The 14,609-nt window shown below is 39.3% G+C and overlaps 1 protein-coding gene across 1 annotated transcript; it reads left to right on the top strand.

Moving 5' to 3' along the window:
• The first annotated feature begins 12,829 nt into the window (after positions 1-12,829).
• LOC125906637 (uncharacterized) lies at positions 12,830-13,675 on the top strand. The gene has a single exon (XM_049606294.1). The coding sequence runs from the start codon at positions 12,840-12,842 to the stop codon at positions 13,284-13,286; it is 447 nt and encodes a 148-aa protein (XP_049462251.1). The 5' UTR covers positions 12,830-12,839; the 3' UTR covers positions 13,287-13,675.
• Positions 13,676-14,609: the final 934 nt, after the last annotated feature.

Raw genomic sequence — 14,609 nt, 5'->3', positions numbered from 1 at the left:
AATAGAACATATGACATCGTTTGGTGGCTCGAGGAGCGGCATACACCACGCTCTATTCCGGCAGGAGAGTATCGGCTGGATATGAAATTTGTCGCCATTGATAACGTGACGCTCTTTGCTTCGGAAACGTACTTTACGGCTAGGCGTAAAGGTATCTTACGCTCGATGATTGAATGGTAATAATGTTGGACAGAAGATACGTAGATAATGGCACCAGAGTAACTTGAATTTTCCCGTCGGTCTAATATTGCGTTGTTTCTTCAGCAGATACCTGTAAAACGTGTGTAGTATTGAATGGGAAGTGAGTTTGCAAGTGAGTTTTAATCGATCAGTTATATGATTTGATGACGCTCTTTTCATTTGTTCCGACCTTAACTGAAAGAGTACGTAAACTATCTTCAGTTCCGTAGTCTCGAACACGAACTTTCGGTAATGTTCTGCCCGACCAGTGTAGGACTTTGATGAAACTAAACTTGTATCGGGTTGACACTCTAGCGGAAATTACAGGAAACAACGCCGTTCGAACGAATCGACCGAATTCGGGCATTCTACGGGCTTTAACATCCATTGAGATCCAATAACTTCGAGAAGGCAATACACGTATCTTGGACCATACGAGTAGAGGATGCAAACGGTGTGGGCGTGTTTGAGCGATGCATTCCCGGAACCATCTTTGACAGTGTAGTAGAGCATGTAGTGTGGAAGACAAAGCAAAATGAATAAGCTTTGAACTAGGAGCTTGTTGAGTTGTGCGTCTAGCGAAATTTCTTGACGGTCACGACCTACGTCACAAAAACATTTTTGCGACAGTGACGCTCAGTTCGGCACGTGGTGCAGAGGAGCACAAACTTTAAAGAAAGTTTTGAGTTCGTTGACTGGATTAGGTGAAGCAAAAGCTGTCGAAGATTGGGTGCCTCATCCATGCATGAGAGGTTGCAGTCAGAAACCAGGCATCCTGGAGAATTTATATTTTACCAGGCCATATCACATGGACGTTCTCCATCTTGAGTAGGTGAATAAAAAAGAAATACACAGAGAAAGTTTGAGTTAGAAGTTAAAAATTCTATTTTTTGTATTTCATATGAACTCAAATTGTCACTCATTGGAGCGTAATACGTATGCACTTCAAATGGTGTTTTCTTTATATTTATTACTATTGAGAAAAGGCGTTCAAGAAACGCTGATGACAAAGAGATAATAGCGGCAATGTTAGGTTCCATAAGCGGAGGAACTGCTTGTTAGTTTATGATGTTTGATTGTTATTATATGTTAACTATACCTTCTCTACGATATATCTATGATCAGTCGTTTATATTTTAATCATATAGTGTATTTGTGAATTTTTGTTCGTTTTGTCAAAACTACGTTAATTGCCCGTAAAACCAATGATGGAAACAAAGGATACAAATTTGTGGTGTATAAATGTGTTTGCTGCTCAAATGAGCTTTGTTTGTTTTGGGCATGATGAAGGATAGGCACATCGTTGGGCTGGGTATGATTTTAGCAACAATACTAAGCTACTGTGGACAGTCTGTGGGAAACGTCGAGGTTTCTGTTGCACGTAACACAACTAGTATTAAACCGTACAGTCTCAAAATTACCAAATATCTTTGCGTTGGTACGCCTTACCAGCGTACCTTAGTGAACTACTGTAAAACGGTTTTGCGACGGAACCATCCGGCTGTGCTGAACGTTTCGGTTGTCGCACCAGAAACTTTGAACTGGATCTGGGTGAAGGTGAAACTGTTTTACAAGTTCTCCAGCTACAAACCATTCCTGATCGATCTGGAGCAGGAAGGTTGCGAGTATGTAAAGAACCGGCCGATCATTCCCTTGGCAGACTATATATACCAGATCATGCAGAAAACGGCACCGGAACTTGCCAGTCCCTGTCCACACGGAGTAAGCATTGCAGCTTCTTAAGGCGATATAGCGGCAGTACTTTAAGTGATGTAGCGCGTCTTGTTCTCGGTTTTCCATATTTTCTTCGACAGAACAAAACGTACAACATTGTCTGGTGGCTGGAAGAGCGCTACACTCCAAAGTCGATACCGGCGGGTGATTATAGGTTGGATATACAGTTTTTTGCCCATGACAAGGTGAAACTATTCGCGTTGGAAACTTACATTACAGTTCGTCGAGCAGGCGTAATCGCTTCCATGATAGAATGGTAATATATCTACGTGGTAAAGGTAACCACAAATATACACACTTTGTGCATAAGATTTACCAATGGAAAGTAAAAAAATGTCAAGAATAAATACTGATAAGTGTATAACCGCTGGATCAATTTCACTGAGCAATGGGTTCAGCTGCATGACGTTCGTAGCCTTTTCCGGTGTATGGTGTCTTAGGCCACCTTGAATTCGATGAACAGGTGGTTGTAGGGATTTGAGTTCCTCGGAACATCTGCCGGATCTGAAGCCTGCTTGGTAACTGTGTGATTTTACTTCTAGCGTGACCTCTATTCAATGCTGACAGTATGAGTTTCCTCCGCAACAGATGTCGATGACGTGATGTCGGACAAGATGGACTATCTTTTGACGGAACAATCTTATCAAGCTGTACGTATATTGAATAAAGAATTTTAATACCACCATTGAGGGTCTACTCAAAGGAGTAGTGTGTTTTGATAGTTTTACTCGCAATATACAAACAATTACATCGATCGTATTGAGCAATAATTTATTTTTTTCAGTTCAGAAACTCCGGTTCCATTTCCATTTAGGATCATCCAAGCAAGTTACATTAAATACTAGATGACAATTAGTGCATGGTTGGGATGTTCAAAAACTATACACCCTTAAACGAAATACCATGGTTCGCATTATTCATTAGTGGTATAAACCCAGTGGCGGATCTAACGGTGGGCAGACTAGGCGATCGCCTGGGGCCCCGCCGATTAAGGGGCCCCGTAGATCGCCATTCAATAGTATGCCGTATGGACAGAGTACAGTAGAACGTCGATTATCCGGGTAGCTCGGGACCGGACGGTTGCCGGTTAATCGATTTGCACGGATCCAAGAAATGTAAAATTCATAACAAAATTATAAAATTCACTAGTTTTATGATTAATTTACTTTGAATCAATCGATTAATTGTTAGTAGAATATTATTTCAATAAAAAACTATAGGTTTGACAACTGTTCATGAACAAAAATGAATTTCGAAAACACCACTAGACACTACTGAGCTGTACAAAAAACTGGTTGCCTACTTGGCTATTGCTGCAAATGTTCGCTGTACGCTTGAACAGCTGTCACATTTATGCGCACGGTTAAACCGCCCGCCGGTTTATCCGCCCCCGGATAAGCGACGTTCTAATGTATTAGGGACAAGGGCCCCCGGAAGAATGACCGTTGGGGCCCCGAGGCTGATGAATCATTTCCAAACCCTTAGTCACGGAGGCGGCCACGCAATGGTGTGGGGTTGCTTCTCCCGGCACGGCACGGGTCCTTTGTTCCGTATCATCGGGACACTGGACTCGGAAGGGTACAGAAAAATACTTAGTCGTAAGATGTTGCCATACGCTCGACAAAAATTCGGCGACGAAGAGCATTACATCTTTCAGCATGATAACGACTCAAAGCACACATCACGAACAGTTAGATGTTATTTGGCAAACCAAGATGTGCAAGTTCTACCGTGGCCTGCGTTGAGTCCTGACCTCAATCCAATTGAAAATCTGTGGTCAATTCTTAAGGACCAGCTCAAGAACCAGCATGCATCATCAGCGGATGGGCACGCTGCAAGGATTTGTGGAAACGCATTCCTCCAGAAAGATGCCAAAATCTCATCCGCGATATGGCTACTCGCTGCCAGGCAGTGAAAGACAATAATGGTCAACACATTGACCGTTAGAATGTGTTTTTGCTCTGTGGAACACCGCAACACCTCCTCCCAACCACCACTTAATCAGCTCTTTTCAGGGCTACCAAAAAATTATGAAAAGAATTATCTCTTTCGGTCAGAAAAAAAGTTCCTATTTTTATGTCCACAGGTGTACACAGTGGCCATACTTTAAAGCAATTTTCGAGATTCCACACTAATTCAAATTGTCATTCATTGAAACGCAATACATCCATGTGTACTTCGACAAGTTTTTTCGTTATATGTATTACTATTGAGAAAAACCGTACGAGAAAAGATGATGACAAAGAGATAATCATGTACTTAAAGAATAATTTTTTAATCAAGGATAATTATATAGCGCCAATATTTTTGTGAATTTTTCTTAGTTTTGTCAAATCAACGTTAATTGCCCGTAAAACCAATGATGGAAACAAAGGATACAAATTTGTGGTGTATAAATGTGTTTGCAGCTCAAATGAGCTGTGTTTGCTTTGGACATGATGAAGGATAGACACATCGTTGGACTGGGTATCATGTTAGCAACAATACTAAGCTACAGTGGACAGTGTGTGGCAAACGCCGAGGTTTCTGTTACACGTAACACAACCAGTATTAAACCGTACAGTCTCAAAATCACCAAATACCTTTGCGTTGGTATGCCTTACAAGCGTACATCGGTGCCCTACTGTAAAACGGTTTTGCGACGGAACCATCCGGCTGTGCTGAACGTTTCGGTTGTCGCACCAGAAACTTTGAACTGGATCTGGGTGAAGGTGAAACTGTTTTACAAGTTCTCCAGCTACCAACCATTCCTGATCGATATGGAGCAGGAAGGATGCGAGTATGTAAAGAACCGGCCGATCATTCCCTTGACAGACTATGTATACGAGATCATGCAGAAAACGGCACCGGAACTTGCCCATCCCTGTCCACACGGAGTAAGCATTGCGGCTTCTTTAGGCCATATAGCGGCTGTACTTTAAGTGATGTAGCGCGTCTTGTAAATCTTCCCGGTTTTTCATATTTTCTTCGACAGAACACAACGTACAACATTGTCTGGTGGCTGGAAGAGCGCTACACTCCAAAGTCGATACCGGCGGGTGATTATAGGTTGGATATACAGTTTTTTGCCCATGACAAGGTGACACTATTCGCAGTGGAAACATACTTTACAGTTCGTCGAGCAGGCGTAATCGCTTCCATGTTAGAATGGTAATTTATCTACGTAGAAAACGTAACCAGAAATCTATACACCATGGTTCGCATTATTCATTAGTGGTATAAATCGTACAACTAGTAACAGCGCAGCCACGATTCATTTGCAAATCTATTAAATACTACTCCTTTGTGAATGGCTAGTGCAAATTGTGTATTTGGTTAGAGATCATCAAATGACTCGGAGTTCTAGCACGCAACTTCGATGAGACGCAAAAAAGTACCTCTGGAATGGTAGCAGTGATATCGGCAGTAACAAATATACATTAGATACGAAACTGAAATATGTCATTCTTATGCAATATGATATTCTTATTAGTGCTTAAGGTTCTATAGGTATACGCTTCTAGTGTGTGTTTTGCCAGCGCTGGAATGATAATATACTACATGGATGTAAAGAACTGAATTTAATGTTTGAAATACACACAGTAAGTTCATTTTTGATATTTTATATCATTTTTGAAAACATTCTTAGAGGAAAATTTTTCCTATTTTTTACCACACTTCTAATTAAGAGTTCTAGGCTCGATTTGTTGTACAAATAAGGCTTGTTCACTGATTGAAGTCTATTGTTATTAAACAAAAAAGGTGTAGGTGACATCATGAAATATTTACCGTATATTTGACGGAATGTGATTTTCCATTTAGAACGACTCTTGTATACACTAATCTACATGTTTGGAATGGAATTTGAGCAGCCAGTGTGGTGGAACGTGGTAACCATGTTGTAATTGAGCTGTAAATGTCCAGTAATTGTCCTTCCAGCATTGGATGATAGAATGATAAGCTTTGAGAGTATTTCAGAACGAACAAAGTTGATAAATGTCACCTTCACAAGCCGGATTAGCTCAGTTCACAAAAAAACCCAAATAACACTGGTAACCAGTCGATTCAAGAAGGAATGAAGTGTTATCCTCAGTTGTGGTTATCGTTCATCTTTGCACGATGGGCGTTTCATTGTTGTTTTGCAACAGAAATGTTTGATTTTGAAGAGTTGAAAAATGAAACTCGTCCGTTCCAATTGCAGGTGATGCGATTAGTCTGTCTTGACGCACCGTACGAGGAAACTGTTCTAACGCTTTGTCGAGCATTTTTACGCCGCAATCAACCAACGCTTCTGCGCGTAACGCTAGAAGTGTCTGGGTTGTACAACTACGTGTTACTTCAATTCCGATTGCACTACAAGTTCAGGACGTATCAGCCATTTCTAATAGATGGTGAAATTGACATATGCACCTTTGTGAAGGAGTCGAAACTCGATCCAGTACCTAGCTATATATATAGTGTTATGCAAGAAGTTGCTCCGGATTTATCAGCTCCGTGTCCGCTTGGAGTAATGATCGTTGAAATGAGCCCGTACGTGTTTTTGCTGAAATCTTACTTACCACGAATTTTCAATTGCAGAACAAAACGTTCAACGTGACGACTATGTTTAAGGTGGAATACGCTCCGAAGTCGGTCCCGGCCGGGGACTACAGGATGGATATAAGGGTCGCAAGCAGAGCGAATGTTACCTTGATTAATTTTCAAGTTTACGTTGCAGTCAGACGTAAAGGAGTGTTGGGATCTATGCTGGATTGGTAATACACACACATTGTTACATCATAAGTACGTGGTAATGTGTAATTATTATTATTATTATTATTATTATTATTTATTCCGAAAGTTATCCAGCTGGCATAAGCTTACATAACATACTTATTTCTATAGTTAATGCTAAAGAACAGTGCTAACAAAAACGCATCGAAAAACATGAGAAGTTTAACTGTCAATCAACCAAATAAAATAAAAAAAACATAAACTGTGGAAGCGTCATATTAAGCTATGTAAAGAGGTCCGTAAATTGTTTAAGTTTGAGTTCAATAATATTACAATAAATATCAGTAGTGTTTTTTTAATTTTGAATTAATCTATATACTATTTATTGATTAATGAAAAAACATTATGTACACAGTCTCAGAGTTAATGATTGAAGTAGAACTGTACTATTTGGGCTAGAGTTTCATAAAACATTGCTTGATCGAGCAGAGCAGGAAACCCATTTTCCCATTATCCGTTTCCTAAATTCAGTAAACCTGCTATACATTTCAATTGCTATAAATAGATAAATGGACGTAATTAGCTGATTGGGATAGAAAATGATGTTGATATTGCCCAATCTAATGTCATGTCAATGATTCGTATCTAATAGATGATCGTAACATAATAACAATAAGCTCAGTATCATAATTATATTATAATAAACAAGGTTTAACAATAAAACACAGACCAATGTACAGCACCGTCAGTGATACGATCAACGCAACAAAGTATAGACGCCCAAAGTAGAAAGCATTTTTCAAGTGGTTTGATGTTTCAGCAATGCTTTCCAACGTTATACATTCGCTGATTTGGGTTGTCGGTATTTTGATGTTGTTGTGCCCTGCTCCATACGCCGAGAATGTTTTTAGTTACGAGGATCAGAAAAATTTCACACGGCAGTTCAAGATACAGGTCCAACGATTGGTATGCAACGAAGCGCCGTACAAAGAAACCGTTCTGCTTGAATGTCGTATGATATTTAGAAGGAATCAACGGTCATTGCTATGCATGTCGCTCAAAGTGCCAAAGTTGTATCACTACGTGATGGTACAGTTTCAGCTGAACTACAAATTTACCACGTATCAAACCTTCCTAATCGATGGAAAGGTAGAAGGATGTGCCTATATGCGTCATCAAAATAACGATCCTGTCCTTACCTACATGTACGGAGTGTTGAAGGATATGATCCCAAGCGTTGTGCACCCTTGCCCATTAGGGGTTAGTATTTTTGTTCGAGCGTTAAGATGAATGTATGGTAATTTTGAAACGTTTGGCTTGTATTGCAGAACAAAACGTACACTGAGCTGACCATGCTGAAGGAGGAATATGCCCCCAAATCTATGCCTGCTGGCGATTACAGGATGGATGTAAGATTTTCCACTAAGACCAACGTAACTCTGTTTTCGCTGCAGCTATTCTTCGGAGTCCGACGAAGAGGTATACTTAATTCCATGATAGAGTGGTAAGGAGGTGTAAAAGAAATGATGGTTGACTATTATGTTTAATAAAAGTATTCATATACCTGATATCTTTGAAATTTAAAAGTGGTGTTTAAGGAATATTCCAAACAATTAATCATCATAGAGACAAGACGCAACGGAGTAGAACTATCTACACTGGAGTGATAAGTACGTATAAGATAGATATGTTGTATGTTTGTGTGTATTTCGGTACAATAGTCACAATACTTTCTAAACGTCGAAACATATGAATATCGCATATTGACCGTCATACAATTTCATTAGCTTCTTCTAGAAAAAAGCAATCGTTGTTTCTGTTCTGTTCTGTTTGAGTGGTGATGATTTGCGCCGAGATTGAGATGTACAAAAAAAACAAAAATCGTGAAATAATTACTACAATTTAAATAATGAGGTGAATATGTCATTAGCGAACAACGATTCGATAAATCAAATAGGAGTGGCATTTTAGCATGTGATGTAGTGTCAGTAGTGATGGTACACCTTCGAATCGTGTTTTTAATCGTTGGCGTATTGCTTTGGACATGCGCCGGCGTATACGCCGAAAATGTCTTCAACTACGAGGAGCAGAAAAACATATCACGACCGTACACAATACAGGTTCAACGTTTCCTGTGCATTGATACGCCATACAAGGAAACCATCCTGCACGAGTGTCGTATGATATTTAGAAGGAATAAACGGTCACTGCTAAGCATATCACTAGAAATGCCGAACGTGTACCACTTTTTAATGATACAGTTCCAGTTACACTACAAATTTATAAACTATCAACCGTTTCTGATCGATGCCAGGGCAGAGGGATGTGATCTTATGCGTGATCGGAAGGATGACCCTAACCGGCACTGGATGTACGGAGTGATTAAAGACATGATATCTAGTTTAGTTCATCCCTGTCCATTTGGGGTATGTTTTGGATGAAGAAATGTATGCAAACCGATTGTGTGATGCATGACTTTGATGTATGAATTTCAGAACAGAACTTATACCCAGATCGCTATGCTCAAGGAAGAATATGCACCGAGATCAGTCCCAGCCGGCGAGTACAGGATGGATGCAAAATTTACCACTCAGACAAATGTTACGCTGATATCGTTACAGATTTTCTTTGAAGTTAGAAGAAGGGGTATTTTGAAATCAATGTTAGAGTGGTAAGGGGCAAATTAAATGATAATCATCACAAAATGCAAGTAATAAAATGTCGCTTTAAGCTGTATTCTACAACGTTGGGTGTTTAGGACAGCAAAGAGCCAACTGCTTTCATACAAAATAGTGCTCTTAATTCTAATAAAACTAATAAAGCTTCAATTTTTTGAGAATCTTGAACTCTAGGTAACAATGTCATTTAATTGTTATGCGATTGTCATCCATTTATTTGATTGAATATTTGTAGCTTTTATGAAATTATTGTAAAATATCTTTCGTATACTTCAATGGTTGGCCGGGTAACACCTCTTTCCTTTTCGTTTAAGTTTCATAATAGTTTATCTAACTTTATTACTGATTCTGCGAGTATCAAATGCCGCATACTGTCGGATTTATCTATTTTTTTACTCCGATAATAACATCTGGCTTCCGTACAGTGGCGATTTGAACGGTAAGCAAAGTAAGCTATCGCGGGGGGGGGGGGGGGGGGGGGGCCGTCAATGAGAGGCCCCGCTAATCTGTAGTCCATTATCTATAGCAGTTGATAGAATATGGTACTGTATTAGCAAGGAGGGCCCCGTGGGTGATGGACGTTGGGGCCCCGTGCTGGACGAACCTTTAACCTTCCCCCCCCCCCCCCCGGCAGCAACAAAATATAAATTGAAATGTTACATAATCCAAGACGGATGCCGGGTACCCCCGGTAATCATGTACATAGGGCCTCAACAATTCTTACTGCTTACTGCAGAGCAATTTTAGAACTTTACCTCCTTTAGATAGATAACAGCGCTATTACACAGCGATCAGTAATAAAAAAAAGTCACTTGCACGTTTATTTTATTCATTTTGGTATCGTTTCGCAAGTACCGTTCCCATTCGAGTTACTGTCGAAACATTCGAGTCGATGAAGCAAAAATTGGCACCGTATTGGTTGCTTGAGCTGTCGGAAACACGCAAATAAAACCATACCAAGAATTTATGCCACTGCCTATATTTGTAACTAAGTTAAGCAGTAGTTTACCAAAACTCTCATCACTCATATTCATCCGGTTTCCAACAAAAATATAGAAATAATTATATTTGTAGTAGTGCTGAATCCGATTGTTTACGCATACTACGCCCGCCGAATGCTTCGACAAACTGCCCAAAACACTGAAACATGAACAAAAATATCGACAAAACCTTCATCGACTCGAACGGCGAATGCAATACCAAATTTTCTCTCGTTCAATTCGAGTGCTTCTAACGGCAAGTGTCGTTTGACGTGTATAATAGGTCTCTAAAGGGCAGATCGACAACACTGAAACGATCATTGAACGTTTTTTGTCATACATAGCAACATGGCGTTGGCACAGAAGAGACGGGAGCATCGGAGTTTTAAAACTCTTCCGGTACGCGAAAATTTAACGAGGACAACAAGTTAAAGGAGCATCGATGAATCTAGTCTATAGTTGAAACATGAATAACCCCTTGATCATTTTTTTTCTGGATCTCCTAAGTATCAATAAAATTAAACCTGTATCAGACCTAGTACGCTTCCTTAAGGGACATTTGCGACATTAGAGTACTGATGCGAGATGCTATCTCCTATCATGAGATATGAGATGATTGAAGTATAATTGGTTAGGTAAGAAACGATCCATTTGACTAGATCACCATAGACGCCAAGTTTCAATAGCTTCTGATCGAAAGTAAAACACTAACCCTATCAAAGGCCGAATGGAGATCGGTGTAAATAGCATCAACCTGAATGCAACAATTGCACGACATTAGTAGATGGGCCAGGGTAAAATCCATGTTGATTTGGACTCAAATAGTGCGTCACGATTTAGAGTAAATTCAGTTTGTGCAACTTGCTGTGATTGCTCAATCAGTATTCTCTATGAGCGAGACACTTTTAATAGTTGTCTCTAAAAACTATTCCATAATTAGCACAAGGCATGAAATAATGGTAAAATACCACAATCAAAACTAATGGATTGACCAAATATGCTCTTTTCCGTCAACGATTTGAGCGATCAAATAGGACTGTCAATTGGGCTGATGATTCAGTAGTGATGTTACACCTTCAAAGCTTTGTGGTACTCCTTGGCGTTTTGGTTTGGACATGCGTCGGCGTAAACGCCGAAAATGTCTTCAACTACGAGGAGCAAAAAAACATATCACGACCGTACACAATGCAGGTTCAACGTTTCCTGTGCATTGATGCCCCATACAAGGAAACCATCCTGCACGAGTGTCGTATGATATTTAGAAGGAATCAACGGCCACTGCTGAACGTATCGCTGGAAGCGCCAAAGAAATATTACTACTTGATGATACAGTTCCGGTTGTACTATAAATTTATAAAGTATCAACCGTTTCTGATCGACATTAAGGCAGAGGGATGTGACCTAATGCGTGATCGGAAGAAAGACCCTACTCGCCACTGGTTGTACGGAGTGATGCAGGATTTGATGACCAGTTTAGTACATCGCTGTCCGTTTGGGGTATGTTTTATCTGAAGAAATGTATGCAAACCGAGTGTGTAACGGACGACTTTGATGTATGAATTTCAGAATAGAACCTACAGCGGAGTTGTTTCGGTGAAGGAAGAAATTGCACCGAGATCAATCCCGGCTGGCGAGTACAGGATGGATGGAATATTTACATCCCAGACCAATGTAACGCTATTCTCAATGCAGCTGTTCTTTGAAGCTAGAAGAAGAGGTATTTTGAAATCAATGTTAGAGTGGTAAGAGGCTGTTTAATTGATAATCAACCCAAAATGCATGTAATAAAATGTCGCCTTTAACCATTCATTAACAACTTCGAACGTTTAGTGCATCAAAGATCAAAAACACAACTGCTTGAATAGAAAACAGTGCTCTTAATTCGTTAGGACTAATGTAGCTTCAAGGTTTTATGAATCTTAAACTCCTATTAACAATATGTTTTTTTTTGCATTATATTTATATTTGTCTAAACATAGGGTATTGGTATGAAGAAAATATATATATTTAAATGATTAAATGATTCAATTAAATAATGTAAATGATTTAAATGATCAAAATAAATTAACTTTGGCGATTTTCAATTCAGATACACGCGAGTTTAGTTCTCTTAAGGCATCAAACAAATGCAGCATGAATTGTATGGAACAGGTGAGCAACATGTCATGCTTGTGTACTTTTATGCGATTTGCTTACATTTACTCGATTGAATACTTGTAGCTTTGATAAAATTATCGTAAAATTCTTTTATATATTTCAATGGTTTGTAGTTGTAATTGGTTTCTTCGTAAAAGTTTCATAAAAAAATTGCTTAAATAATAACTGTGATCTGCAAATATCCAATAGCGCATAGTGACTGATTTACAGTAAATTCAGTTTGTAACAGAAAATGGAACTTGTTGTGATTCCTCAATTAGTATTCTGCTTGAGCAAAACACATTTAATAGCTGCCACGATTTTTTTGTCATAATTAGCACAATTCAGGAAATGATGATCAAATACCAAAATAAAAAATAACAGATTGACAACGATTTGAACTAATAAGACTGGCGATTGTGCTGATGGTTCAGTAGTGATGTTACACCTTCAAAGCTTTGTGGTACTCCTTGGCGTTTTGCTTTGGAGATGCGCCGGCGTATACGCCCAGAATGTGTTTAACTACGAGGAGCAAAAAAACCTGTCACGACCGTACACAATACAGGTTCAACGTTTCCTGTGCGTTGATGCGCCATACAAGGAAACTATCCTGCACGAGTGTCGTATGATATTTAGAAGGAATCAACGGCCACTTCTAAACGTATCGCTGGAAGCGCCAAAGAAATATAACTACCTGATGATACAGTTCCAGATGCACTACAAATTCAAAAAGTACCAACCGTTCCTGATAGATATAAAGGCAGAGGGATGTGAACTAATGCGTGATCGGAAGAATGACCCTACCCGTCGCTGGATGTACGGAGTGTTGAAGGATTTGATGTCCAGTATAGTTCATCCCTGTCCGTTTGGGGTATGTTTTATCTGAAGAAATGCAACGATTGTGTAACGCACGACTTTGATGTATGAATTTCAGAATAGAACCTACAACGGGATGGGCTCGATCAAGGAGGAATATGCACCGAGATCAATCCCGGCTGGCGAGTACAGGATGGATGGAATATTTACATCCCAGGCCAATGTAACGCTACTTTCGTTGCAGTTGTTCTTTGAAGCTAGAAGAAGGGGTATTTTGAAATCAATGTTAGAGTGGTAAGGGGCTATTTAATTGATATTCATCTCAAATATTCGTCTTTGACCTTTCATTTATAACTTCGAATGTTCAGTGCAGCAAAGATCCAATCTTAACTGCGTTCATCGAAAATGGTTCTCTTATATCGTTGAAACTAATGTAGCTTCAAGGTTTTATGAATCTGAAATTCCCAGTGACAAAATAGTTTTTTTGGTTTTCTGTACATTTGTCTTATCATAGGATATTTGTATGAAGAAAATGTAGTTTTTTAAATGATCATAAAAATAAATTAACTTTGGCGACTTTCAATTCAGCTATACGTGAGTTTAGTTCTCTTAAGGCATCACACAAATGCAGCATGAATTGTATGGAACAGGTGAGCAACCGGTCACGCTTATGTCTTCTTCTTCTTTGGCTCAACAAACGTTGTCGGTCAAGGCCTGCCTGTACCACTTGGCTTTCAGTGACTAATTGATTTCCTCCCATAGCAGGATAGTCAATCCTACGTATGGCGGCACGGTCTATTTGGGGATTGAACCCATGACGGGCATGTTGTTAAGTCGTACGAGTTGACGACTGTACTACGAGACCGGCTCCACGCTTATGTACTTTTATATAATTTTCAACCATTAACTAGATGGAATACTTGTAGCTTTTATAAAATTATCTTAGTTTTTGTTGTTGTACATTTCACTATTTCGTAGTAGTATTAGGTGTTTCTTCGGATAAGTTTCATAATAGTTTTACCCAATTTATAACTGAGTCTGTAAATGTCCAGTAGATCACACTGACTGATATAGAGTGAATTAAGATTTTAACAGAAAATGGAACTTGTAGTGATTCCTCAATTAGTATTCTGTTCGAGCGAGACATATTTAATAGCTGCAACTAAATATTCCATAATTAGCCCAAATTAGGCAATAATGGAAAAATACTACAACATCTAAAATGAATTCACCAAATATGCCCTTTGGGAAGCTACAATTTCAACGATAAAAATGGACTGACGATTGAGCTGATGGTTTAGTAGTGATGTTATACCTTCAAAGATTTGTGGTACTCCTTGGCGTTTTGCTTTGGACATGCGCCGGCGTATTCGCCCAGAATGTGTTTAACTAC

This window comes from Anopheles coluzzii, chromosome 2 (assembly GCF_943734685.1).
Source record: "Anopheles coluzzii chromosome 2, AcolN3, whole genome shotgun sequence".
In the NCBI taxonomy this organism is placed as follows: Eukaryota; Metazoa; Arthropoda; class Insecta; order Diptera; family Culicidae; genus Anopheles; species Anopheles coluzzii.
Note: the sequence above shows the minus strand (reverse complement) of the source record. Positions and strands in the feature narration are given on the sequence as shown.

Coding starts and splice junctions, on each gene's coding strand:
- LOC125906637 (XM_049606294.1), top strand. CDS start 12,840: ATGTTACACCTTCAAAGCTTTGTGGTACTCCTTGGCGTTTTGCTTTGG.